At 55.4% G+C, this 27,391-nt stretch overlaps 2 protein-coding genes across 4 annotated transcripts in view; one reads left to right on the forward strand and one right to left on the reverse strand.

The window, feature by feature from the left end:
- PRKAR1B (protein kinase cAMP-dependent type I regulatory subunit beta) overlaps positions 1 to 11,827 on the reverse strand; it is a 117,882-nt gene extending 106,055 nt beyond the window's left edge. For 2 of the 3 annotated variants that reach the window (XM_087866649.1, XM_045813280.2), the window contains exons 1-2: positions 11,698 to 11,827; positions 10,569 to 10,764 (exon numbers count right to left, since the gene is read on the reverse strand). The gene's annotated coding sequence lies outside the window, so the exon portion shown is untranslated. Of the gene's footprint in view, positions 1 to 13; positions 83 to 10,568; positions 10,765 to 11,697 lie in introns of those variants that run through there. The other variant, XM_045813282.2, reaches the window with a different exon arrangement.
- A 95-nt stretch (positions 11,828 to 11,922) lies between these two features.
- DNAAF5 (dynein axonemal assembly factor 5) overlaps positions 11,923 to 27,391 on the forward strand; it is a 47,093-nt gene continuing 31,624 nt past the window's right edge. The window contains exons 1-4 of the mRNA XM_045813272.2: positions 11,923 to 12,588; positions 14,646 to 14,830; positions 22,444 to 22,568; positions 22,986 to 23,104. Coding sequence (XP_045669228.2) covers positions 11,961 to 12,588; positions 14,646 to 14,830; positions 22,444 to 22,568; positions 22,986 to 23,104 — 1,057 coding nt within the window. The 5' untranslated portion in view covers positions 11,923 to 11,960. The remainder of the gene's footprint in view (positions 12,589 to 14,645; positions 14,831 to 22,443; positions 22,569 to 22,985; positions 23,105 to 27,391) is intronic.

Genomic DNA, 27,391 nt, shown 5'->3' on the forward strand with positions numbered 1-27,391 from the left:
CGGCCCGGCGTACCTGGATGCGCGGCGCCCGAAACCCGAGGCGGCTGCGCGGGGACGCGGCGGCGACGCGAGGACGGCGGGCGAGCGGGTCCCCGCACTGCAGCGGCGCCGCCCTCCGCCCGCCCCCGCGCCGACCCACCCCCACCCCCCACACCCGGCCAGTCCCCCTTCCCTCCCGCCGCCCCCTCCCCGCCCCCGCATCGGGTCTCCCCACCCCCCACTCTCCCCTGCTTCCGGCCCTTCAGCATCCTTCCATCTGCTCACCAACAGACCTCTCCCCCACCGCACCGCCAGCTTACCCCTGTGCCCCCTCCTCCTCCCTCTCCCCGGCCTCCCCAAGGACCCCACGCACCTGAAGCAAGCCTAGGCAGACAAGCCTGGGCAGGCCTCCTCGAGGTGGACAAAGCCGCAGATTTTCATGCACAGGGGGCCAGGACCACCACCACTGCCCTCCACCACGCACTCCTTACACCTCCTCACCCCCTCTCCTGGAGACCATGTGATGGCACTGCCGGCAGCTGCAGCTGATGGAGCCTCGCGGTAAGGGCCAGGACCCCCCACTGCACACACATCTGCAGGCCCCCACTCTCCAGCTCAGGGCCAGAAGAGGTGGCCAGAGGGTCCCTGGCCACCCCAGGGAGAGGTGAGCCGATTTCCTTTTCTTGGTTAAGGGCACCAGCTTCACCCTGACGCCCCAGTGGGAAATCAGTGGGTCATGCTGAATTCTTCCCACCATCCTCCAGGGTCCATGAGGTCGCTGAGGCCTGTGGAGCCCCCGGGTGACTTCCTAATCTATAAGCCCAGACCTGCAGAAACAGGGACTGTCCTCCTGTTCCCGCTGCCCAATGTCATGCTTTGCCCCCATTCTGGCACGTGGTGGCAGAAGCTTCGTCTCAATCAGTTGGAGGTCCCCATCCTTTCCACAGAGTGGTCTAAGCACCAGGAGAGGGGATAGGGAGTTCAGGCCTCTCCCACACTCCCCTGTCCACAAAAGCAGACTGACCACAGTGCGGCCCGCCTGAGCCGCCATTCCCCTGCAGCAGGGCTGGATACTAGCCCTACTTCTTCCTGCCTGCGTGAAGGTAAAGAACAGGTCACACTCAGGTAGACAAACTGGGAACTCCTTTCTGCCTCCCCAGCCCTTGCCCTCAATGTGGGGGGAGGTCAAGTGTCAGCAGGGAGCTGGTTGGGAAGCTATGGACACCACCATGCTGGCATTCACAGCTAGGTCGCCTCCCCGCTGGATAGTGACAAACCCCAGCTTTTGTAGGGTGTCCAAGCAGCCACATCCTTCCACTGAAAACATACAACTGGTATCCGGTTACCCAGTAAACTGCTTGTCTGAGAATGTTCCCTCCACCCACAGGGAAGGACCACCCTATGTGCTCAGCCCTCTTGTATTCCCCAGCAGAAGGTATTCACATTCCCCAGCTCTGCGGGGCTTTATTTCACCCCTAGAACCTGGGCAACCAAGCCCAGGACCCAAGACCCAACTTCAAAGCCACGTTCTTTCCCAACCACTACCCACCCCCAGACTCCTGCCTCTGCCAACTCCAGTCTGTCCCCCAAGATTCAACTTGAGTGTTCCTTCTGCAGCAAGACGTCCCTGGGGCACTGCACCTCCAGATGGGGTGGGGCTCCCTGTACTTCGTGGCTCTCAGGGCAAGTGCTACGTGAGTCTATTGGCTTGATGTTGAGGGTAAGCAGCACACAGGTGCGGGCGCGGGTCCTTGTCATCTTCGTTTGGTCTTCATGGCACAGAGACAAACACAAACGTTCTCTGCGATGCAGAAAGGAAGATTACTCGTCCAACCTGGGTCTCTGGAGAGGTGGCAGGGCACCGTGGTCGGCTGGGCCTGGCAGTGCACCGCTCGGTGCGCAGGGTGCCTTGGCAGCGTGCAAAAGCCCTGAGGGGGGCGGAGGGTGGAGGACGCGGCTGACTGCTGCTTACCGAGGGCTCGCTCTGGGATGACAATGGGGTGCTGGAACCTTCCTGGAAAAGCCCCTCCCCTCTCAAACAGGTGGATGCTCTTCATGTGCTGCTTTTAGCTGGGGCTGGGGTACATGCAGGAGCGCGCAGCACTGACTGTGAACGCCAGCGGTTATTATTCTCAGGGCCACAGCGGTTCCTCAGGGAGAGATCCAAGTCCCATCCCTGGTACACACGGGCAGGGCCCTGGAGGAATGCAGAAGATGAGGCCACAGGGGAAGAGGTGAGCTACGGAGGAAAAGAAGGCAAGGGGAGAGGTGGGAACCACTCCTCGAGCCCCACGCCTCCGAAGATACCGCCATCGCTGGGAAATCCCCTGCGGAGGAGGCAGCCGGAGACGTTGTAAGAACAGTGCTGATTTTCAACTTCCACATTGCTCACCAGGTAGGTCTGGGATGCAGAATTTCACACCAGTATTGCCACCGTATGTCAGCGAGTTCTGAGCACGCATGCTCCCTGGTGTGGCCTTGGGGTGTGGCCCCCAGTGGCGGTGTCCCAATAGCACACGCAGAAGCAGATACCCCGTGGAGCCTCTGGTGAGAACCCGGTGCTGCCTCTAGCGTAGCCGCCAGAGGACCCAGACATGTGATCCGCAGACACCGCGAGATCATCAGTGTGTGTGGTGTTAAGCCCCTAAGTTTGTGGTGACTGTCACGCAGCCGCTGATAGCTGTCGGGGGGAATCAGGGAAAGCAGCCCAGCCCCATGTCTGGGTTGCTGCTGGATGAGGAGGAAACCACTGCAAGAATGCTACAGGCCGAATGCTTGTGTCACCCCAAAACTCCTGCTGAAATCCTAACCCCATGTGGGGTGTCAGGAGGGGGCTTCGGGGTGAGTCGGTCATGGGCGGGGCCCTCAGGATGGGATCAGCGCCCTCGCCTCTGCTGCCGTGTGGGGGCACCACGAGAGGAAGGCCTCCCCGGAGCCGAGGGGCCGGCTTCTGGGTCTCGGACGCCAGCCTCCGGAGCCGTGAGAAATACACGTGTGGGTTTAGAAGCCGCCCAGCCTGCGGTATTTCTGTCGCAGGAGCATGGGCAGACTCGGGCGGGAGGAGGCGTGGACGCTCAGCAAAGCCACAGATGAAAATCCTAGGGATAAAGGAATTAAACTATTATGAACCTGGCACAGGAACGAACAATCATTAAGGGATCAGAACAGAGAGACCAGAAATAAACCCAAATCAACGTCTACAGGGATTATTTTGTATGTGATAAAGACAGCACCGCATATTTGCGGGGATAATAATAATTCAATAATTAGTTTGGGGAGAACTAAGAAAAGTCACCTGTGCCTCTTCATACAGATAAACTTCAGATGGACCAGGGATTTGAATACAAAAGCAATGGAAGTAGTGTCGGGAAATGTCTTTACGCTCTCAGGACACAGGAGGCCTTTCTAGTCCTCCTACGACATCGAGGGGCCGTACTCGTAAAAATCGACATACTCTGTAAAAATGAAAACCGTGCATAAAAACCCTCACATGTTCAAGGTAAAACAAGTAGTCTATAGCAGTACCTATCACAAAGGGCTGATTTCTCGGCAGGAAGACGCCCAGCTTCACTCCAACCAAGAACAGGGCAAACACAGAGTATGCCGCGGTGCCCGTGCCACCCCGCTGGCCGGCACAAGTCCTGCCGTCGGGCAAGTCCGTGCGGTGAGGGTGCGGGAACGGGCCTGGAAAACACGGCTCCGACAGGGCCTCTGCGGACTCCCATGCGGAAGACTCAAGCACAGACTCAGACACACAGCCCAGCAGTTCCACTTGGCTAAGTTTATCGATAACGTGATAAAAAATGAGTACTGCAGTGACTATCCTTACTCACGCATTTCTCTGCTCACAGGTAACACCCATTATTTTCACTCCACGTACCACATTAAAGTCACAAAAGGATTTTTTTAGAAGATTTTATTTGACAGAGAGAGAGAAAGAGAGAACACAAGTAGGGGGAGTGGCAGAGGGAGAGGGAGATACAGGCTCCCCACTGAGCAGGGAGCCCGACGTGGGACTCGATCCCAGGACCCCGAGAAAAGGACCTGAGCGGAAGGCAGACGCTTTACTGACGAAGCCACACCCAGGCGCCCCAGAGGGATTTTGTTTTTAAAGGCACAAGCCCTCGAGGACGGGAAGGACCCAGCAAAGACCTTAACAAAATTCTGGGAGCCTGAAGGAGGACAGGAGAGTTGTCATTGACTAACCCGAACCAGAACGCTGAACAGTGAACGCCAAGCACCCAGTTCACACCACAGAATCCCCCCAAACCTCAGGAATGGTTTCACCAGATGCCAAAGAGGTGAGAGCCAGTGGTGGGGGTAGAGTCGGCCTCACGCCCCAGCAGGAGTAAGACAGACGGTCTCCAGACAGGGGGCACCCCAAAACCAGGCGGATGCATGAATGCTTGCACACCAGGTGCTGACCTCAGCCCTTTACCGGAACGCCAGGGGCCCCACGGCTCGCGGTTCACGCCACACGCATCCCGAGGCTAGATTTAAAAGGCAACACTGGGTGCCTTTAGAGCCCACCCACCACACCACGAGGAAGCCCGCGTCGCTACGTGGAGAGCTGCCTCCCAGCAAGGCCCATCCATCACGGAGTGGAAACAAGTCCCCAGGGCACTCTCGGTGACCTGCCGAATCTACGGACTTCGCAAACGCGCGTCGTGTGCAACACCGCGTTAGATAACTGGAGCCTACCTCCAGATCCGGGAGCTGCACAGGAGACGCTCCCACCCTGCGGGGCTGGCTGCCACCCAGTGTTTGTGCGTCTGCGAAAGGCAGGGCCGTCTGTTCAGTTCCCCAAGCCAGAAACCCGGAGTGCCCCGGACATCGCCCTCCCCCTCAGCCCTGAATCGTTGCCGGTTCTGCAAAGTAACTCTGGCCCTGCCCGCAGGCCCCACCACCTCCCGTCCCTCTGGCTGCCTCCTGACTTGCCCCCTCAGACCCATCCAGAGGCAAAGCCAGTGACATCTTCAAGCCCACCGAGGTCCCACATCCCCTTCCCTCCCCTTTCCTCCCCAGGCCAGCCATCCCTTCCTCTGAGCCTGCTGAACTCCTGTGCCCCCGACCCCACTTCCAGGGTCTCTCCTGGAGGGGCCTGCACCTCCGCTCCCCGTCCCACTGCTCGAGGGCACCGTCTGTGTCACCGTTTGATCAATGACCTCCTTCCCCACCAACAGCTCCATGAGAAGTAACTGCATCTGCTTTGACTCACCGCTGTATCCCAGTGCCTCACAAGACGCCCGGAAATGTCGAACACCCCATAAATATTTGTTGGATGAGATAATGAATGAACGAACCAACCACAAGCTATCTGCTAAAATCAGTTTATTACACTGACTTAAATGGCACACTTTAAAATATATGTCACCAGAACACTGAACAAGCAAGACTCCGGAACAGACTTGGAGATGACTTTTCCCTTACCTCTTCCTGGCTCTTTAATATTTATTCAGTGGAGGAAGTCCTGTCTCTGCCCCAGATACACATTTGGACAGCTCCACCACATTTTGGCTCAAACATAGAGAAATCAAAGTTCTAGGGTTATGTATGACACAAACCCCGTGCCAACTCAGTCTCCCTAAGTGTCCGGGACTTCCTAAGTCACCAAATTCAGTTTAGGGAGTTGGAACATGCCCTCGCCCAGCGAGGCGCCTCTGCCGTGCGCAGGTGGGGAAGGAGAGGGGTTGGCTAGCTCCTCCCCCAACTTGCCGAGGGGGGTCTGCACCTAGAATTCCCAGAAGAAAGTCGCCACCCCCGCCACAGTGTCACCATCAGGGACCTCACCAAAGTGGAACCTACAATACGGGGTCTTCTGTGTCTGGCTTCTCTCACCGGGCGTCGCGAGCCCGTGTCAGCACTTCCTTCCTACCTGAGGCTAAACGGTAGCCCATCGTGGGACGGACCACATCGGGTTTCTCCATCACCCATGACGGACACTTGGGAGGCTTCCGCCTCTCGGCTGCTGTGAGCATGAGCACAGGTGTGTGTCTGCTTGATACCCTCCGGCTACATAACGGGACGTGGAACTGCTGGATCTTACAGGAATCCTAGGTGTCATTTCTTTGACGGGCCGCCAGGCTGCTTTCCACAGCAGCCTCACGGTTTTACCTTCCCACCAGCAGCGAGCCAGGTTCCGATTCCTCCTGTCCTTGCCAATACTTGTCACTTTCTGGTGGTGTTTGTTTTGTTGGGCTTTGTTTTATAGGGTGAACCCTCCCCGTGGGGGCGAGGTGCTGCCAGCTCTCCGCAATGCTGGGCAGAGACACGGCTCGGCACCCTTTCCGCCACGTCCCTGGGCCCAAGGTGAGTCTGCAGGCCAGCTCAGATTCGACACGAGGCTGGATCCGTGTGCAGGCGTGGGAGAAATGTCACGGCTGTGTTTGGAACCCGTCCACTGCATCTGATATGACATTCACTGTGGGATATCTGCGGATGTGCCTTCTATTCCTCATTCGCTAAGTTATCATGAACAGGTGTCACGTTGCGTCGAATGCTTTTTCTGCACCTGAGATGATCCTGTGATCTTTCTCTTTCAGTTTTTTTTAATGCAGTAGATTACATTAATTTCTTATGTTAAATGAACCTTGTTTTCCTTGGAATAAACTCAATCTATTCTTTTTAAATTCCTTCTTTCCAGATGGACTTGGTGAGCATTTGGTTTAGGATTTTTGCATCTGTATTTAATGAAAGAGGTCGGCCCATAATTCTCCTTTTGTGCGATGGCCCCGTCACTGTGAGGCTGGCCTCACAAAACGGGTTGGGAGATGTCCCCTCTTTCCGTTGCTGGAAAGAGTCTAGGATGAGAGTTATTTCCTAGTTAAATGTTTTGAAGTTAATAAACCATCTGTGCTTACAGCCATTCTTGCGGGAAGCTTTTTAAATCACAAAGTCAGTTTCTTTACTAGGTACTAGAGTCTGCTGCCTTTCTATTTCTTCTTGTGTAAGTTTTAGTAAATCACATTTTCCTAGGAATCCTGCATTTCCTATCCTTTGGGAGGGATAAAGTGGCTTATATGATCCTTTCGGTGTGTTTTAATGCTCAGAAAGTGTAGTGATAACCCCTTTACACTCCACACGTTATTTTGTGTTTTCTCATTTTCTTCCCTTGCCAGACTTGACAGAGATTTATCCGTTTTATTAAGCTTTTAAAAGAACAAACTCTTAGTTTTATTAATATTCTCTATTGTGTGTTTGCTTTTCTATTTCACTAGTTTCCATTCTAACCTTCACTATTCTCTTTCTCTTACTGGGTTCAGATTTGTCTGTGTATTTCGCTATTGGGTTAAAAATCAACAGTGAGGGGGTGCCTGGGTGGCTCAACCTGTTAAGTGTCTGACTCTTGGTTTCAGTCATGAGATCAGGCCCAGAGCTGGGCTCCACACCAGCGCGGAGCCTGCTTGAGGACTCTGTCTCCCTCTGCCCCTCCCTCTGCTCGCACACACGCTCTCTCCCTTCCTCTCCCTCTGCCCCTTCTCCCCACTCACGCTCTAATAAATAAGCAAATCTAAACAACAACAAAAAAAAAAGCAAAACACCTAAATATCCGTGTAGCCACCATCACCACGATGCTTAAGTACTGTCACCACACATGGCTGCTGTACAGGCACCTTTACGCCACACCCAGCCCTACTGCTAACCCCAGAGAACGTGAAACTGTATCTCACAAGTGCCATGTAAGTGGAATCATGATACAGTCACCCTTCAATGATTGTCTGACTTACCATAATTCCCTAGAGTCTCCAGGTAATGTGTGTGTGTGTGCGCGCGTTTCAGCATTCATTCCTTTGTATTTCTGAGTAGAACCATGGTGTTGAATTTCCACATTTGAAGCTTTCCTTGTTCTCTGCTGATTTTCAGTTTGATTCCATGTGTCAGAGAACGTAGTCTGTAGGATTTCAATCCTTTACATTGATTAAGATTGTTTTATGGCCCAGGATATAGTCTCTTCTGGAATGTGTTCCATGGGCACTGGAAAAGAATATGTATTCTGTTATTGGTGGTTGCAGTGCCCCACGCATGTCCATTAATCCTGTCGGTTGATGGTGGTGTTCTTCTGATCCTTGCTGAGTGTCTGTCTAGTAATTCTAGCAATTGCTGAGAATGGGTAGGGAAGTCCTCACATGAAGTCCGCCATATACTTTGAACATCTGTCATTTGGTGCACGTATATTTGCAATTGCTAGATCTTCCTGGTTGATGGAGCACTTCATCATTAGCTAATGTCCGTCTTCTTTTCCAAGAAATTTTGTTTGCTCTGAAGTCCACTTTGGCTGATATTAATATAGTCTGCTTTTTAAAATTTGATGTTTACATGATACATCCGTTCCCACCCTTTGACTCCAATCCACCCGTGTCACTGTGGCTGACACGTTTTAGCATAGATTAGATAATGTATTGTCGGCATAGTTTTTATTCACTATGCCACTCGGTCTTCTAACTGGTGTGTTTACACCATCCATGTTTAAAGTAATCGTCGACATATTAGGGCTTCCATCTATTATTTCATCATTCGTGTTTGTTCCCTCTCTTGTGCCTTGTGACATCCTTAAACAGTTTTTGGAATTCCACTTAATGTTTTTGCTTGTACTGCTGTGTTTAGTTTCCCTAGTGGCTTCTCCAGACATCAGCATACACACGTGGCACTTCGGAGTCCCTGCTATGGAAGTTGTGCCACATCGAGAGCAGTGTAGAAACCTTACTGCCACTTCATCCCTTCACCCTTCCCATTTTCCAGATGTAAGTACCATAACTATCTCCTCCACATACTCTCAGCACCACATCAGTGTTCTTATTTTTGCTCAACTGTCAGGTATGATTAAGGAAACTTAGGAAGTGAAAGGTGGTCAGTTTACTGCCATGTTTACCCACTCTACTCTTCTTCATTTTCTGAGGGTCCGCTGTGTTTAACACTTTTCCGTCTGTCTTTAGCTGTTACAAGCCTACCTATGATGTGTCTGGGTGTGTCTTATTTGGGGCTTGCTCAGCTGCTTTAATCTGTGGGTTTATGTCATTCACCAAATTCGGGGAGTTTTCAGCCATTCTTTAAATCTCTCTTTAGTCCACGTTCTTCCTCCTCTTGTTCTAGAACCCTGGTGACACAAATCACTGTCCTACAGGTGTCTCAGCTCTTTTGCTTCTCTCTGGTCCATTTGATCTGTCACTTAGATGGAGTAAACACTATTGTTCTACATTCAAGTTCCCTGATTCTATCCCCTCATCTCCCCTGTGCTGTGGTGTCCATCCAATGGTGCAGTGATCACTGTGTCCACTGCTGGGTACAATACTGGTTTGGCTGTTGTAATTTTAAGTTCTAGGATTTCCATCTGGAAATCCTTCTATAGTTTTTCCCTCTTTGCTGAGACTTTTTTTTTATTTGTTTCAAAAGACCTATTTTTTTTAAAGATTTATTTATTTTATAGAGAGTGAGAGAGAGAGAAAGAGCACATGTGCGCAAGAGAGGAGGGGAGGGGGGCAGAGGGAGAGAATACTCAAGCAGACTTCTGGCTGAGCCCAGAGCCTAGCACGGGGCTCAATCCCATGACCCATGAGATCATGACCTGAGCCAAAAGCAAGAGTCAACACTCAACAGACTGAGCCACCCAGGCGCCCAAAGACTTCCTAAATGTTTTTTAAAAGCATTTTTATGACTACTTTAAAACCCTTGTCAGATAACTCTAACACTTGATCTATCTTAGCATTTATGTCAGTTAATAGTCTTTTCATCCAAATAGTGCTTTTCGTGGCTTCTGATAGGACAAGTGATTTTTGAGCGTATCCTGAACATTCTGCATATCATGTCAGAAAACTTCTGATGTTACTGAAATCTGCTATTTTAGCAGAAAGTTGCCCTATTTAGGTCTAGCGTGTAGATTCTGGCCTCCTTTTGCGGCCCATGGTTCCAGTGAGTTTCATCTCACAGCCCTGGCAGCGCCCTCTTGGTCTGCTTTCTTCTGGCACTGCTGCGGCTGTTGGGGGAGCAGGGCAGCACCTGCTGGTCCTGGGTCTCCTTGTGCCAGCAGGTGGAAAGCTGGAAGACGCTGGGCTGCATGGCCTCTGCCCCCACATAGGAGACTGCCCATCAGCACTGCAAGAGTCGGTGGGCTTGCAGGGGCTTTGATGCTGGTGCTGCAGCATACTGTGGGGTGGGGGTGTGACCCACAAGGTCACTGCTGGGTCTCCCCTTTCCCAGTCCTATGACCAGAAAGAGGTGGCTTTTCTTGCCGTTTCCTTGCCTGTGCTGTGACTTTGTTAAACTTAACAATTCTTAGGTGGAGCCTGGGGGGTCAACAAAGACTGTGTGGGAAAGCGGAATAGAGAAGCTTTTGATTCACAGGTCCTGGAGGTACACGGCACAGCACACGAGGAGGTCAAGGCAGGGTGCAGGCAGAGAGACAGGTTTGTGGATGGAGTACTTTGGGGTTTCTGGGCTAAGACCAGATCGGTCAATTCAAACCAAAAACAGCGGGGGGCTTTAGTAAGCTTTGCAGGGGCTTTATGAAAGAGGCGCAAAGGGGTGGGCCCTGGGCAGCAGGGGTACGTGCTTACCACAACGGCTGTAGGAGTCCCATCAGGAACTTCACTTACTGTGACTCTGCAGGTTTCATCTAGGGCAGGTGCTCATGGCAGGGGCCAGTGTTGGTCCAAAGCGCCCGCAGCCCACCTGGCTGCACTCCAGGGACGTCGAGGCAGCAACATTATGGACTAGTTTAGTGAAACTCCCAATGGCCTGCAGGCAGTTCTGGCTTGGGTGGCAGACCTCTCTGGCACCTGTTCTAGGAAGCTGTAAGAGAGAACAGGAAAACCCAGGGAACCCCTGAGCTGCCACCACCTGGTCCTGAGGATCCCTGCTAGCCAGTCTCCCTCCAGCAATCAGAGCCCCTTGCCCATGGACGACTGAATTACTGGCAAGGTACGCAGTGGTACCTGGAGGGAGGGGCAAGGAACAGTGAGCCTGCACCACCTCTTCCTGGAGCAGGAAGCCTCCCCACGCTGAGTGTTTGCTGTTCCCCACCTTGAGCAGAGCCTCAGCCTTCAGAGAAACCCCAGTCCTTCCTTCTGCCTCCTTTTCCGCAGCAGCCAAAGCAGTCTCGTAAAGACGCAAGCCTGATGGGGCCAACTTTCCTGGCCCGCAAGCCTTCCTCCAGTCCCCGTTAATTTAAGAAAAAGGCCCCGGTGGCCTGCGCCCCTCCCCCCGGTCCCCTGGGCTCCCGCCACGAGGAGGTCTCTTCGCCTCCCGGAGCAGCGTCAGGGCGCTCCCCGTATCAGTCCCCGCGAAGACCGAGCGCTGACCACCTCGGTCTACAGGCCGGAGCCGAGATGGAGGGGTCTGCGGGCGGGTGCCTCCTGGGGCCGCTGTCCCTGGCGTGCAGACCGCCGTCCGCGTTCACACGGCGTTGTCCCGGAATGCTGCGGCCCCTCCGAAGCCCCCCTCTTAGACGGGCACAATCACATGTGATCAGTGCCCCCAGTACCTACTTCTAACTTCATGAGCTCTGTAGGGCCCTATCTCCAAATAAGGCCCCATTCTGAAGCCCTGGGGATGAGGATTCCGATGTACGGACTCTGGGGGACACAATTCGACGCAGCACCCCCACCCCAGGGCCTTTGCCCGGCCGCCCCTCCCACTACAACTGTGCCCTCAGCGCCGTCGCGGAGTTAACTGTGACCAACCCTCGGCAGTCCCCAGTGCCGGCATTTCGCGGGCAAGCCTTACCTGTCCACGCCAAACCCCTCTGCCATTGCCTCCCTCAGGGGCGCGCACGGCAGAGTTGTGCCTCCTGTCGCTCGACTGAGCCCTGAGCCCGCGGGACCGCGGCCCTTCCGGCTCCCCGCCCCCAACCCGCCCCGGACGTGTGCTGTCCGCGCCCGGAGCTGCCCATAAAGTTGTGTTCGAAGCCCGCCGGAAGAGCAGCCGTAATCCGCGCCGCGGCCGTCGTGAAAGCGCCGTCTCCCCTGGCGACGAGCAACGCGCGGAAGATGGCGGCACTGGTGGCGGCGGAGACCGCGGCGGCCCCGGGCCCGGCCGAGGCGGCCGAGACGTCTGAGACGGCCGAGGCGGCGGAACTGAGCCGCGCCCTGAGCCGCCTGCTGCCGGGGCTGGAGGCCGACAGCAAGCTGGGCCGGCGGCGCGCGCTCGAAGCGCTGCAGCGCGCGCTCGAGGCGGCGTGGCCCGAGGCGCCCGACGCCGACCCCGCCGCGGCGGCCGCCGCCTTCCAGGGCCCGTGGGCGCGCCTGCTGCTGCCGCGCTTGCTGCGCTGCCTGGCCGATCCGGCCGAGGGCTGCCGCGCGCTGGCCGCTCACCTGCTGGACCTGGGCCTGCGGCGCGCCACGCGGCCCCGTGATGCCCTGCCGCGCCTGCTGCCCGCGCTCGCCGCGCGCCTGGCCGGTCCCGAGTCCGCGCGCGGCCGGCCGCCCGAGACCTGCGAGGAACTGCGCCTGGCACTCGTGCAGCTGCTCAGCCTGGCGGTGCGCCTCGGCGGCGCCGCGCTCGCGCCCCACCTGGACGACGCGGTGCGCGTGCTGTGCTGCACGCTGCTCGACCCCTTCGCCGCCGTTCGCCGTGAGAGCTGCGAGTGCGCCGCGGACCTTGCGCGCGCCACGCCAGGTGCCCGCCTTTGCCGGGGTCGGGAATGGGGGCGCGGGGAGGTGGAGGCGAGGCCGCCAGCGGTGGGCCCCTCCTGGATCCCGGAAGCAGCCGCCGCTCTTCCCCATCCGGTGGTTCTCAAAATGCAAATTCGTGGAAGCCTGCGCTGAAATTGTTGAGGGTCTGGGATGCGGTGCGTGTCTGTAACTGGCCCTCGCCGGGTGACTAATCCAGGCGGTTGTGGTTGCACGCTTTGTGAAACACCGCTGCAGTCTTTCACTTCTCATCCCCCATTCTCGACAGTCTACCTGTCTTCCCTCTTTGGGTTGGACTGCTGTCCTAATGGAGAGAGGCCGCTTCTCCTGTTTTCCTTTCGTGCATTCTCCGTTGTTTTAAAAAAACTAATCTGATCAGGATAGGTCCTTTTTCTAAGTAGCCCTTTCTGTAGGATCTTGCCCCACTTCCCTCTGCTTGCTGCCTCAGCCTGGGATGTGCAATGGTAGGAGGCCTCTACTTAGTCCTGTTGGGAAGGCATCCTGTAGGACAGAATATTTAAGTTGAAGATCAGTGATGGGTTGTCAGGAGGAAACTACTTTTGAGAAATAAGCTTGGCAGATCTGAGGAACATAAAGGAGGTCAAGGTGGCTGGAGGGAAGGAGGGCGGGCAGAGGGTTGCTGCTGGGGATTTGAAATTATTAAACACAGTGGGGAGCCAGTGGTGGGTGTGGAGAAGGGGTGAGAGAGGCTTAGATTCAGATTTCTAAAAGATCACTCTGGTGCTTATGGAGAGTTGATTACCAAGATGGCAAGAAGAAATGAGGTCAGTTGGGGTCATAATTAATCCATGTTTAGATAACAGCTTGGCCTGGGTGGGGGTGAGCAGTCTGCTATTAGAGACGGAGGAAAATGGATTGATGTTGAGCATGGAACTGGCAGGATTTCCTTTTGAATTGGGTGAGGCATGAGGGAGAAGGAGGTTTTGGTGGATAGGAGACAAAGGAGGAATGGGGCTTCCTTTTAGCCTTTCCCCTTAGGGACTGTCAAGATTTACACTGTGAGTCATAAGTTTGGGTTCAAGTACTGTGGAATTCTAGTAGAATTGGGGGTGAGGCTTGGGCTGGAGACAGCCATTGGGAATTACAAGCTTTTAACACATTTCTCATTGACCCCCAACCACTTCACTCCCTGGTCTGTGCATCAGCCAGATTGACCTCTTCTCATGTCTTGCAGCCTTTGCATGTTCCCTCACTAGGTTATAAGTTCGACAAGTGTAGGACGGTGCCTTGCACGTAGCAAGGTGCCTGCCCGCATCCGGTGTCCACCGATTGTTGAGTGAAGGACTGTTCCCTCTGCTTGAAGCATCTCCCTTCTCAAAACCATCCCCCTGCTCTGCCCACTCCCGGTGAAGGGCCTCTCCTGGATCCCCATCACACTGGGCAGTAGTAGATGAATATCCTTTCTTGATCTGAGGACTTCAGGGTTAAAGAAGTCAACCAAAGCAACCCTGAAATAGCCATCTTACGGATGGGTCTCAAGCAGCAGCAGAACTGAGGTTAGAACTCCAAGACGAGGAGTATCAGAGGCATTCTGGTTCTGACTTTCTGGGAGCCCCTTACAAATAGGAAGCGGAGTGGCCTTGCCCAAAGCGATGTTGGCCCTGCTCTCTACAGTAGCACCGGGTGTCTGGCTTCAGGCACACCTGATGTGGGGACTTGCACAGTGTCCTCCAGGCTCGATTTCTCTCTTCTGGTCAGCATCCCTCTCAGGCACCCAGTGCCACTGTCATCAGCTTCAGACACTCCGTCACAGCTCCTGCCTCCAGCTGAGATGGGGTCAAGCCCCCAGCCTTTTCCGTTTGGTGCTGTTTGGGTTCCGTGCCTGTCCTATACCTCTCCCAGTGCCAGGGGTACGAAGCTGAGCTTGGCAGGCCTGAGCCGATGCCACGCTGCAGCAGGGACCGGGTGGGGAGAGGAAGTTCCAAGGCACAGGTGGCCTGTCCTCCTGGGAGCCCATGGCGCTGGGCTGGGTCGAGGCCCACGAGGAGCAAGCCCAGTAACTGGTGTCGCCCTGTCTCACAGACCACTTCCACATGCAGTCGGAGTCCTTGATCGGCCCCCTGATGCAGAGCATCTCCCACCAGCACTGGAAGGTGCGGGTGGCTGTCATCAAGGCCACGGGCACCGTGATCCAGTTCGGCAGCGGCAAGTCGGTAGATGACGTGCTTCCCCACTTTGCTCAGAGGCTCTTTGACGACGTCCCCCAGGTAAGGAGTTTCTCCTCTGGGTGGTCCCTCCTCTTCACCAGAAGCACACTATTTGAGCTCACTCCTTTTTCTTTTTTAAAACTGTTAACTTGTCACACCAAACGTCTTTTATCATGTTCAGTCACAAAGTGATCTTAGTTTACGTCTCCGAGAAACTGCAGAGAGTTGAACTGTTTTAATATATTCGTCCTTCTTGATGGTGAGGAATATGCAAGAGGACTCTTGCCTCTTTGGAAAGCAGCGTAACTGCGTATACGCCACGGTTTCAGAGGCGTCTGTAATGTGCCGATCCATCAACGCAGATTGGCCTGACAAGCCACAGTGGCTGCGGGACCCGACCTGGGCGTGGAGGGACAGATCAGGGTAATCACCCTGTTGGGCCTCGGGACCCAAGCAGAGACAGAGATCAGAATGTTGGCTTTGTGATGGTGGAGGTCAGCTCACAGGCTGTGTCATGGATCTGAGGCCGCGGCGTGCTTGCAGAACTTCACAAACGCCAGCAACAATGGGGAGCAGAGCCAAGGCTGTGGTGGGGGAGGAGACAAGTGAAGAGGGAATGTGTGCTTCTGGCCACATGGGGTGGGAGGAGCAGCGGTAGCTGGTGAACGTCCTCCGGAGTGGTCAGAAAGTGCCCCTGCCTCATGGCCAGCAGGATAGGAAGTGGCTTGGGGCGGCCAGTGGTTCAAAAGCTGGCGGTGTGGCAGCGTGGCCTCTGCTGTCCTGATAGTGGAAGCGTTGGCTACACGACTAAAGCATGTGGGTGCCTGCCTGCCCTGCTGTCCACACACCACCTTGTTTCATCCTTCATGTCAGCTGCTTGCACATCCCCTGCAGTTGGGAGGTTATGTTACTTGCTCAAGGTCGCCCAGCTGGAGCTAGCCTCCGGGCCCAGGGCCGGTGACACCAGAGACTGTTCTCTGGCACCGTCTGGCCTCCCAGCCACAGGCACACTTCGGTTTTCTTCCAAGGCACTCTGTGGTTTTTTTTTTTCGTTTTTTTTAAAGATTTGTTTATTTATTTTAGAGAGTGTGAGCAGGATGGGTGGCAGGGAAGAGAAGCTCAAGCAGACTCTGTGCTGGGCACGGAGCCCGACACGGGGCTCGAGCTCATGCCCCTGATATCGTGGCCTGAGCCGAGCCAAGAGTCAGACACTTAACTGACTGCGCTGTCCAGGCGCCCCCTGTTTTATTCTTTTAAACAGCTTTATTGAGCCACTGCTCACATACTATGTAATTCGCTCATTTAAGCGTTCAAAGCTTTGATATATTAGATTATTTTAAAAGTATTTGGTAAAAGATGCATAACATGAAATTTGCCATTTCAACCATTTTCGAGATGGAGTTCAGTTGCATTAAATACATTCACAACATAGTGCGACCGTGGCCACCAACCAAAACTTTTTTACCGTCCCAAGCAGAATTGAACAGTGACTCCCCATTCCTCCCTGCCCCCCACCTCTGATAAGCACCATCTGTCTGTGTGGCTGTGTCTACTCAGGATACTTCGTGGAAGCAGAGTCCCTAAGTGACCCTGGTGACTGACCGCTTCCACTGAGTGTGACGTGTCTGAGGCTCACCCGTGCTGGAACACGTGTCAGTGCGCCATTCCTTCCTGAGGCAGAGTGCTGCGTGTTATGTGGATGGGCCGTATTTGGTGTACCCGTGCATCCACTGATGGACACCTGGCTTGCTGTCACCTCTTGGCTACTGTGAATAGTGCTGCTCGAACACGCAGGTGCAGGTTTCTGAGTCCAGCGTCACGTGGTTTGGGCGAGGGTGTAAACCAAGGAGCAGGACTGCTGGGCCCAGAGCAGCTCTGCCACGAGCTTACCGAAGAACCCCCGTAGCAGTCCCCACAGCGACTGGACCGTCTTAAATGCCCGGCAACAATGCATAAGGGTTTCGATTCCTCTAGGTCCTCCCAACACTAATTTTTTGGTTTTTGTTTGTTGATTTATAGCCATCCTAACGGGTGTGAAATGGTGTCTCGTGGTCTGACTTCTGTTGCCCTCATGATTAGTGACGTTGAGCACGTTTTCGTGTGCTTACTGCCGTAGCATTCAACTCATGGGGCTCGCGATGCAGTTTTGCGTGCGGGCATGTGTGCGCATGTGGACAGGAGGGTCACGATGCCTGTTCATCCACAGAAGATTTAGAGCTGCTTAGCACCTGCTGTGGGAGTCCTGAGGAGGCAGAGGGGCTACGGGGAGTGGCCTTGGCTCCTCTTCGGGACTGGGCGTGCCTCTCAGCAGGATGCAGGTACCCCTCAGGGCTTTAGGGGCCGGGACAGAAGGCCCCAGTCGGGTGCGCGTGTGTGATGGCCTGCACCAGGGTCCAGGCGTGGCCCACTGCCTGCCCGGGACGCCTGCTTCGCCTGGCTTGCCGGGGGCTTCATCCTCAGCGGGCCTCCCTGAGCTGTATCAAGGTGCAGGCGGAGACAAAGGACCCTCCTCCACCCGAGAGCCAATCTGTCCGTTCGGTGTCGGGGCCAGGTGAGTGAACGCTGGCCCCTCAAGCTGGGTGGGGTCCGCATGTCCCAGCGTGGGAGGTGGGGACCCAGAGCAGAGCTGAGCTCTGCCAAGGGAGGAGGAGGCAGTGTGCTGCGTCAGCACTCATGAGAGACCTGGCTGCAGGAAGTGAGGGCCAGGATGGATTCCAGTGAAAAATGGCAGCGCTGCCCTGACTGGGACAGTGTCTCAGCTTGCTTGACATAGAGCAGAGGCCGCAAAGACAGTGGCTTCCTTGTGTCCCAGGTGAAATGGTTTTCCTGAAAGTGGTGTAATAACTACATACTGACCGTTTTCTATAAACAGCATTACTGTGTATCCATCAGGAGTTACCTGTAAATAGCGTAGTTATGTCATAGCTCCCTGTAAATTGCATAACTCTGTATCCATACGCTCCCGTAAATAGGGTAACTGTGGATGGGTCCCTGTAAACAGCATAACTGAGTATCCAGAGGTCCCTGTACACAGTGTAACTGTGTATCGACGGTCCCCGTAAACAGCATGACTGTGTATCGGTGGGTCCCTATAAATAGCTCTGTGTATATAACTGCGGAATAGCTTATCTGTTTGTTGAGCTTAAAACATGGGTGTTTGGTGCCCTGACTCCAGGTGGTAAGAGTTTGCATTTCCACAGAAGACGGAGGAAGTCTTCAGCTGATTGCTTTCTCTTTGGTGACAGGCTTTCCCAAAATTTGGGGCTGCAACTATTCCTTGTTACTTGATATTCCAAAACAAGTGCACTCCATTGTTAAAACTATTTTTGTTTCCATTTCTTCCCAGTGGTATTTGGTTTGCTCTGTATGCTTTCCAGGGCTGATTGAAGTGGGATTTCAAATCCAGCATGGCCACTGCCCATCAGTTTTCACGCTGATGCGGGGTCCAGTCCATGGGGTGACCACAAAGTTCCTGACCGTGAGCGGGTAGGGAAGTCACGCACCACCGTCCTGCGTTTGCATCAGCTCTTGGGCCCTCATGGTCCTGGGCTCTGTGGATGTTTGCTGGGACTTCCAGGGCTGGGCCACCTGCAGAGCCTTGGTCCTGTGGACAGCTGTGTCAGGGTCCCACCACACTGTGCAGAAGGCGAGGTCCTCACTGCCTTGTAACTTGTAGAGAACGTCCAGCAGCTGCTGCCCTGTGCCCGCTGGACCACGTTCCGGGTCGCTGAACTACATGGTGAGTGGCCACCTGGAAGTAACTTCCTCTAAGTGCTTTGCCTGAATTGACCCATTTGGTCTGTGTGGTCCTTCCGTGCAGAGGAGACTGTGATGACTTCTGTCTCACAGATGGGGAACCAGAGCCCAGAGAGACCCAGAGCTCACCTAGGGGACACAGGGGGCTCAGAACATGGCTAGTGTGGCTCCTGGAATTCTCCCTCTGGTGCTCTGTCACCTCGGGTCTCCAGGACATGTCTGAGGACATGGAAAGGGGGGTGTCCCAGTGTGGTGGGGCTAAGGTAGCTTCCCCAGGCCCAGGAAGGCCCACCCCATCCTCCTGCATGCACCGTCTGAGTAGATGAGTACCAGCTAGGGTTATGCCATGATCCGTTGTCACATGTGTCCATTCCAGCCCTCGGTTGCCCTGGGATCCCCTTACCTCATGAACCCTCTGCATTATCACAGGTGGTCGTGTTTCAGTTAGAAGCTGGAATTGTGTTTTTATTCGTAGTTTGGATAAAACACTCTGACCCTTTTGCTAAAGCACCTAGGATGTGTGACCCGCATGGGTGTCTGCGTGGGAAAGCCAGGCTCGGCAAGCTGGAGCTGGGCCGGCCCCACCTGCCCCACTGCTGGTGGCCCAGCAGGCTTCCAGGCCAGGTCTCAGGCAATTCTGAGCTCCTGCCCTCTGCCAGCATCCTAGTGGCGCATAAAAATGAGCAGGTCCTGCCCCAGCCCTTGCAGGGGACTTAGTCTCATGAGCTCCAAGGACTTCACTGGTGCTAAGGAATGATGGGTACAGGGACAGGGGGTGCGTGCGGGGAGGAGCGTGTTCCCCCATCAATCCTGGTGACTTTTTAGAGTCTGTGAGATTGGATGTTATGAACTCCAGACCCCAGGGGGTGGAGTCCTGCCTGAGGAACTTGAATAGGTATCGGAATCCTTGGGTCCACTCAGAATATCATAAAAACAGAAGCCTGTTGCTTCGTCAGAGAAGGGTTACGCTCTGTGGTTACTTTCATTAGAGCAGGTGTGAGATCTCCACCACATCAGTGAAAACATACCATACGTGGGCGCGGGGGAAATGAGGTGCAGGGTGGCTTTGCTGGTTGTGCTGACCTTCCTCCTTCACCCTCCCTGCTTCCCACCTTCTGCCCCTGATGTCAGACTGAAGGAAGAGTAGCAGCGAAAGTACAGCAGCGGTTCCGATCCACTGCACACCTGTAAATGTTATGCTGAATCTTTTCAGATTGAAAAATAAAGATGTTACAGATTCAGCGGAAGCCCCTTCTGCTAATTTTTCTTTAACAGAATTTGAGTACTATGTATTTGAAATAACATTTGGTTTGTTATTAAAATATTGTGTTGATACTATTAAAACTTTTTACTTTAAAAATGGGGCTTACTTACAATGACGTAAGATGCTTAAAATCCAAGGCCTCTGGTCAGCATGGGACAAGAGTGGGTTCTGCAGAGCAACTTTGCGTGAGATGGTTACTTGCACTCGGGTGCTGGGCAGAAAGATCCCCCTGCCTCCCCCAGCCCCCAGCCCCTCAATTCTGAAATGTTCGAGCCCAAGGGAGTGAATGGGAAAAAGGTGATTTCCTCCAACGGGCTGTGCCCAGAGCTGCTGTCGAGTTGGTGGGTGAACGAAGAGTGTCAGTCGGCGAATGAGCGCGTCCTTCACATCTGCTGAGGGCAGAGTGCGGAAATGGACGGCCTCCGTATGAGGACTGGCCATTCCTCTCTCCCTTGACTGAGAACACTGAGGTGGGGCCTTCCAAGGTAAAGGAGAGCGGACGATGATCTTTCGCGTTCGCGTCTGTGTTTCCCCTTGGCTTTGGGTGCTGATCTAACAGGTCATACGTGCATGTGTTCCCAGCCCAACACCCCAGGATCCGTGAACCTGACTCAGGAGAGTAAGAATTCTCAGTGCCTGTCGTTTTTTTTCTTAATTGACGGATTTCCTGCTTAGCCAAAGTGTTACTTGGCAACTCGGCTCAGTGCTGTTTTTCTGAGCTGAGAGAAAGGGGTAGTTTGTCTGGTGACAATGGGGATCAACAGGTTTCTTGAGGCTGGGGGAGGCTCGTCTGTGGGGCTCGGGAGCCTCTTGGAGGCCAGCCCTCAGGCTCTCCCAGCTCACGAGGGGAGATGCATGAAGTCTCCAACCTGTAAAAGAGCCTGGATCTTGGAGGATGTCAGAGTGACTGTCCTGGGTGTGGGGCCCTCCTATTGCCCCGACACGTGGGCAGGGTGTCAGGGGTGAGCGCAGACAGACCGGTTCCCGCGGGTCCCCGCAGGTCCATGGCCCCCCAGCTGCCGGGACACACCTTCGTTAGGAGCCCTCTGGGGTCCGGTCCTCCCGAGGGCCTGCCGCCATCCCCGCAGTGGCCGCACTCACTCTGCACGTGTCTGAACCAGGCCGGGTTGCAGTTGGATTCCTGCGTCCATCGGGCTCTCGAGTGCCGCCAGCATGTGGTGTTGGCTGAGCCTCTAGTGCGGTGCGGCTTTATTACAGGTACTTTTGCCGGAAGAATGACCCTCGGGTCTCGTACGACATTAGCCATGAGGCACCTTGATTCCTCAGCAGCCCCTGGAGGGGCTAGGATCCTGCGCGAGGACAACATAGGACGATTGCTCTGTGCTGTCTGTCCTCGCTGCTGCGGGTGTCTGGTTGTTTCTAGGTGCTTGGACCTCTAATCACGCGTGTTTTCACACTGTTGAAAGATTATCTGAGATTCTCTGGGACCTTTAGTTGTGGTTTTGATTGTTAATTACATGCCATGTCATTAATAATAACCACCTTTTATTTCATATTGCAACTTTTTATTTTAAAATTGTGTAATACAAGAAGTTGCAACAGTAGCACTGAACCCAAGGGCCCTGCTCCCAGGCTTGCTTGCCTCCCACGGTCTGTGCTGTTTACACTGGCAGGCAGGTGAGTGAGCCAGGTCCCCGGCACCTCCTGCGTGTTAAGCATTGTGCCAGGTGCTTTCCCTCCTCACCAGGAGCCAGTGGCACGTGTCCTGTTATTCTCTCATTTTCCAGAAGGGAGAATGAGCTCGGACAAGGCAGCAGGGGCTGGGCCAGGGTGCACTCTGCTTGTCTAGCTGCATGCTGGAGCCAGGGCTGAGCAGCCCACCCCGAGTCCAAGTGCCTAGACGTGCACCCTGGCCTGGATGCTGCTGGGGGCGCACTTTACCTGAAGTCCCTGCGAGTGCTTCCCCTCCCATTGGCAGCCCTAGCCAACAACAGACACGCAGCGCAAGTGGTCGGCCCCTTGCCCCTGGTGGGACAGCCTGGGTGTGGCTCCCTTGTGCTCCCGAGCTCCCCCAGGATTCTCTGCTTCCCCTGCCCCATCCTGCTTCTCTCCCATGATGGATTCCCGCCTCAGCCTCTGCTCTCAGGGAGCTAGACCTTGGGCACCTCGTGTGTTTCTAAGCTCGTTTCTTCCCTGTGGTGGGCAAAGTGGGCAGAGGCATGCATGTCACCTTCTCAGGTTGCCAGCAGCAGAGTTGGGGTGCCCTGCTGGCTTCCCCAGGAGACCCTGGGGCTCCAGGACCAAAGGCCTTGGTGGTGCAGCCTCTGCAGGCTGACATTTCCTGGTGGCTTGCCATCAGCTGTTCAAACACCCACGGCGAGACAGCGCCCAGCCTGGCTGGAGGGTCACCCACAGAAGACTTCACAGGCCTCCACAATACCCGAGGCAGCAGCGTGGTCCTGCTCCAGCCAGCAGAGGACCAGGCCACGCCCCAGGGATGTGGGCTTGCACCAATAGGACGAGGTGGCCCTGACATTTTCTCTCCAAGCCTGAGGATGGACGGCAGAGCCGCTCTGGGACTTCACGGTGGCGTCTGGCCTGGACGGGTGTGCACAGTGGCCCGGCGCGGCCCTGCGGTTAGCCTCTGCGTTCTCGGTGCCCAGCTGAAGCCTCCCGTTGCCTTTGCGTGTAGGTGCGGCACGCGGTGACTTGCGTGGTGGGGGGCTGGCTGATGGACCTGCGGGACCGCTACTCCTTCTTCCACAAGCTCATCCCGCTGTTGCTGAGCAGCCTCGAGGACGACATCCCTGCAATTGCGTAAGTGCTGAAATGGCACTGGTGGCTGCGGCTCCGGGGGGGCGGTCAGGCCTTCCGTTCTAAGGGGTTCCGAGGCCTTCGCTGTAGCAAGTGTGGGTTCCTCCATTTTCTGGATCATCTGTCCGTGAGTTGTTGCTGTGCCTCACGGTGTCTCCCGGAAGCCCACCCTGTGCCCTCGGCCGTATCGGCTCTGAGACCGGGAGCCACACAGACGGTTTCTGTGGCTTTAAAATAGCCTTGTGTTTCCAGCGCTTGGGGTGCACACGTACAAATTGGTCATGGTTTAGTGCCATCAGTAAAGGGCTCAGAAGCCCGATGGAATTCCTGGCCCCTGCGGGGAGAGACTTGGCGCCACGTCCGCAGGCCCCAGCTGCCTCCGCAGGAACTGCCCGCCCTGACACGAGTGTCGTGCTGCAGGCTCGAGGCCGCCGACCTCTGGGAGAAGGTCGGCCTGCAGTGGCAGAGGGAGAACGAGGACGACCTCAAGGACAAGCTCGACTTCGCCACTCCCCCTCCAGCCCATCACCCGTCACCAGGTGAGTGCAGCCTTCCCCAGGTCTGTGAGGCGGCACTCTGTCCAAGGTGTTCCGGGCCTGCACCATGGAGCCGCAGAGAGGCGCTGCGGGCAGGATGCGGGTCCGCAGCCTCCGGTGTCACTCAAGGCCACGAGGACGCCTCCATGGTGCCCTGTGCTCCGGGCGGCTTTATCCAAGGGCGCGTGTGGGCCACCGCGGGATGCACAGGGCTGTGGAGCACGGGCGGCGGCTGACAGCGGCAGGCACTTTAGAAACGGGTGGTGCTTTGTCACTGTACAAGAACACCTTCCTCTGTAAGCGTCACCCAAGACGCGGTTACAGAGAGGACGCACGCAGGACGCGGCAGGGTGCAGCCCTCACGACTCGGGGCGAGGTGCGCACTCTGAGCAGAGGCTCCGTCTCACGGCCTCCCACCCTTCCCTCGTGGTGGGTCCCTGCCCGCCGGGAGCACACGCGTGTGCTGTGTGCGTGTGTCTCCCGAGCACCGGAGTCCCATGGGAGCGGTGTTGGCGAGGAGCCCCTGGGAGCTGTACACCATTGTTTCTTCCGTTCTGAAAGCCGCTTTCCTGTGGGGACGAGGCGTCTCGCAGTTGCCGTCTATCTGCAGAGCGTCTTTGTAGAATGAACGCGGATGAGGTGCACACTGGCGGGGCCGAAGTAGGACGATGCGCCGTCAGAGACCGCGGCTGTGTGTGCGCCACGGCCCAGTGCCCTGGCGGGGGCGCCGCACCCCGTGAGGACAGCGTGGAGACGAGCACTTGTGCTTTGTATTGGTGTGACCGTGACTTTGAGGCCAGCAAAGGAGCCCCTCCTCCCTCTTAAGCCTGTGAGTCCAGTGACTGCTTCTGCGTGCTCAGCGCGTCCTCTCACGCGGCCTCGCGTCCCGCACTGCACAGCTGGTGTGAGGGGAGAGCACACGTGTTTCAGAAAAGGTACAGAAGTTAGTCGCTAGCAGGGATTTTTCTGATTTCGTAAATCTGACAGTATAACATCTTTCTAAAAATGTAGACCTTTGACATGAAGGTTCCCTTGGTGCCTGGGAGGGAAGCGGAGTTCTAAAGGGGGATTCCTGTCCTGCCCTGCATGTGCCCCTCTGCTGCCTGGAGGCGGCGTCCTGCCGGTCGGCCCTGGCAGCACACGGTGCTCTCTGCTTACTTAGGGGCAGTCTCGGCTGGGTTCTCACCAAGGTTGAGATACGGTGACCGTGCTCGGATGTGAGGTCCCCACGAGTCACTGTGGCTCTTCGCCCGCTCACGGTCTGCGCACACAGGGCTGTCCGCGTGCTGCCGGGACGTCTTTATCCGGTGCCCCCGTGGTGTTGGGTGTGCCCCCAGGTCACACGACGGAGAGGGTGGTCATGCTCCAAAGGCTTGTTTTAGTCCGAGCAGAATGAATTTAGAGTGGATCACAATCACGGTGGCAGGGTCAGGGCGCCTGGGCGCTCAGTCATTTGGGCATCCGACTCTTGGTTTTGGCTCAGGTCATGATCTCGGTCCTGGGATCGAGTCCCATGTCGGGCTCTCCGCTCAGTGGGGAGTCTGCTTCTCCCTCTCCCTCTGCCCCCCCCCATGCACGTGCGCATGCTCTCTCTCTCTCTAAGATAAATTAAAACCTTTGTAGAGAAAGTTAGCAGGATAAGCACTAGATTTCATTAGATGGTTGGCATTTTCTCCTAAAAGTACTTTTTTAAAATTTGAATTTTAAATCTAAGCGTTCAGATTCTTTTCACACCATTTCACCTGTCAGATTTCATCAGCCACTTCCTCAGAACCTTGCCGCTGGCCGTCTACTTCTGCACACACACGGCCCTCCCGCTGCCCCCAGCTCTACCGCCTGCCTCCCCTTGGGTCCTGTGCTGTCCCCGCTCCGCGGCCACACTGCAGCCCCGTGAGATAATTCCCGTCAGTACCCTCACCTTCGAAGGTAGAGTTTGACAAGCAAATCGTTGTGTGACCACCACTCATGAAGATCTGGGACATTCGTCAGCCCCGACCGTGCCCGGCCCCTGCCGTGGGCACTCCCTTCCCTCCGTGTGGTTCTATCTCTCCTAGGACGTCGTCGTCACACGCATGGTCGTACGCACAACGCAGGTCGCCCGCAACTGGTCTGGCTTCCAGTGCTCAGCCCCTGAGGCTCGTCGGGGGGCCTGCCTTCCTGCTGCAGGGCGATTCTCTTCTGTGGGTGCACCGAGGTTTACCTCAGGCGGGGGAAAGGACGTTTGGGTCATTTCCGGGTTTTGGTGCTTTGGAACAAGGGCGATCTAAGCACTGCCTACGGTCTGTGTGAGAACTCGGTTCACTGTCTCCGTTAAGCACCAGGGAGTGGGGCTGCTGTGAACTGGGAGCTGCTTTCCTCCCTCTCTGCGGCTGGCTGGACGTTTGTGTCCCACCTGCAGGGACGGGGTTCCCACTGGTCCCTGTTGGCACACGCGGTGGTGGTGGGTCTCTCATATCTGTCATGTGCTTGAGTCATGTGCTTGTCCACATCCCTTCTTCGGCCAAGTGTCTGTTCAGACTTTTGTCCACGCTAAATTGGGTTGTTTGTTGTCTTATGATGGAGTTTTGAGAATTCTTCCTACGTTCTGGGTATGACCCTCTGTTGGATCTGTATTCTGTGACCCTTCTGTTTGGCTGGGTTCCCTGTGACGTCCCCAGCTGATGGACAGCCGATGGCCCTGGTGGGGCCTGCTCCCCCGTCGCTCTGACTGACGTGGTCAGTGGCTCCCCTCCTGCTGCACGTGCCTCTCGCTGCCTGTCCTGACAGCATGCTTCTCTGAGGGTGTGGACGGACAGTTTCAATGAGGTGCACGGCTCACTGAGGCTGGGCCTGTGTTTGTGCAGTCAGGGCTCGGTCCGTACATGGGGCCACAAGTCTAAGTCAGAGCCCCGTGCCCACTTGGCTGGGAAGACGAGGCGTGCGCATAGAGCACCCTTTGTCATTTGACAAACACAGGCTTCCTGTTCTGACACGGAAACGAACTCCACTTTTGAAACCCGGCTATGTGTTGGGAAGATCGGAAGGGCGTCATTTACTGTCCCCGAGTCAGTCACTCCCTGAACAAAGTGCTCTTCTCGGGCAGAAGGGCAAGTTCATGCTTGAAGAGGCTCTGCCCATCCGTTGCGCCCTCAAACTGCCAGCGGCAGGATCAGGTGGTGACAGCGGGTTCCGGAGTCCTTTCGGCTGGAAATGAGCCTCCCGTGGAATCTGTTTTCCTCGGTGACGCTTGAGTGAACAGGGAAGCACCTCTTCTTAATGGTGAATGGCTTGCCGGATCTTCTGACGCAAGAGATCAGAGTTGGTTTTTCTGCCCCATTTTGGAAATCCCTGGAGTTCCGTTTGAATAACTACCGTTGTAACGCAGATCGCTTTCTTACGCCCTTCAGGGTTTTCCTGTTCTCTTGAGAGCTCAGACCTGCTCTGCTTGTCCGGTTCATCCAAGTGTTCGGAGACGTGGGAGTTGTCAGAAAAGTTACGTTGTGCAGAGGAGAGATGGGGGGCGGGTTTGTACCGGGGGACCCAGGTGAGGGTCTGTGGCGTGGAATATTACCCACTCGAGCTAGCCTCGGGAGCTGGGGAGCAGGGTAGCCCCGTTTGGTGCTACAGGAGAAGGGTGGGGTCCCACCGCTCAGCTACTGCAGGCGTACCTGGTTTGCTCCTTGTGGAGCGGGTGAGGCGCCCAGGCCCAAAGGGGCGCGTGACTTGTCAGGACCTGCATGCACCCAACTGAGTGAGCCAGGTTCAGGTTCACGCAGCTTCAGGTCCTCCTTGGTGACCCTCCCTTACACCCTTCCCGCTGCCCCCTGCGCTGAGGGTTCTCCATTTCTTCAAGGAGGTCAATCCCTGGTCGTTTCTGAGATAGCTCTGCTTTGCAAACGCCTGGAACCTTGTGCAGAACTCCCAGTGTCATCCTGCCTGTTTGTGGTGATTTATAAATACACAGGACAGGGCTGACCTGCCACCTGACTTAGATAAACTTGGTTTAAAAAAAAAAAAAAAACTGATGATCTGTTTTTCTGCTTGCAATTAAATTACACTTTGTCTGTGCAAAAACCAAGCCGAATTTAATGTTCCGTACGCGTCTGGCCTAGCTTAGTCAGGGTTTTGTGTTGAGCTCTCCTTGAGTTGAAACTCTGGCGTGGGGGAGGGCGCTCTGCCCACGTGCAGACCACATCCCTCCCCTGGAACTGGGACTCTTCTCGGGCTGCTGCTGTCTGCACCCGGGGTGTCACCTACAGGCCTGGCAACCCCCAGGCAGGGCTCACGCTTCTTGTGACGGCAGGGGCTGTG

Source organism: Ursus americanus, chromosome 2, assembly GCF_024610735.1.
Source record: "Ursus americanus isolate L20-20 chromosome 2, mUrsAme1.1.p, whole genome shotgun sequence".
Lineage (NCBI taxonomy): Eukaryota > Metazoa > Chordata > Mammalia > Carnivora > Ursidae > Ursus > Ursus americanus.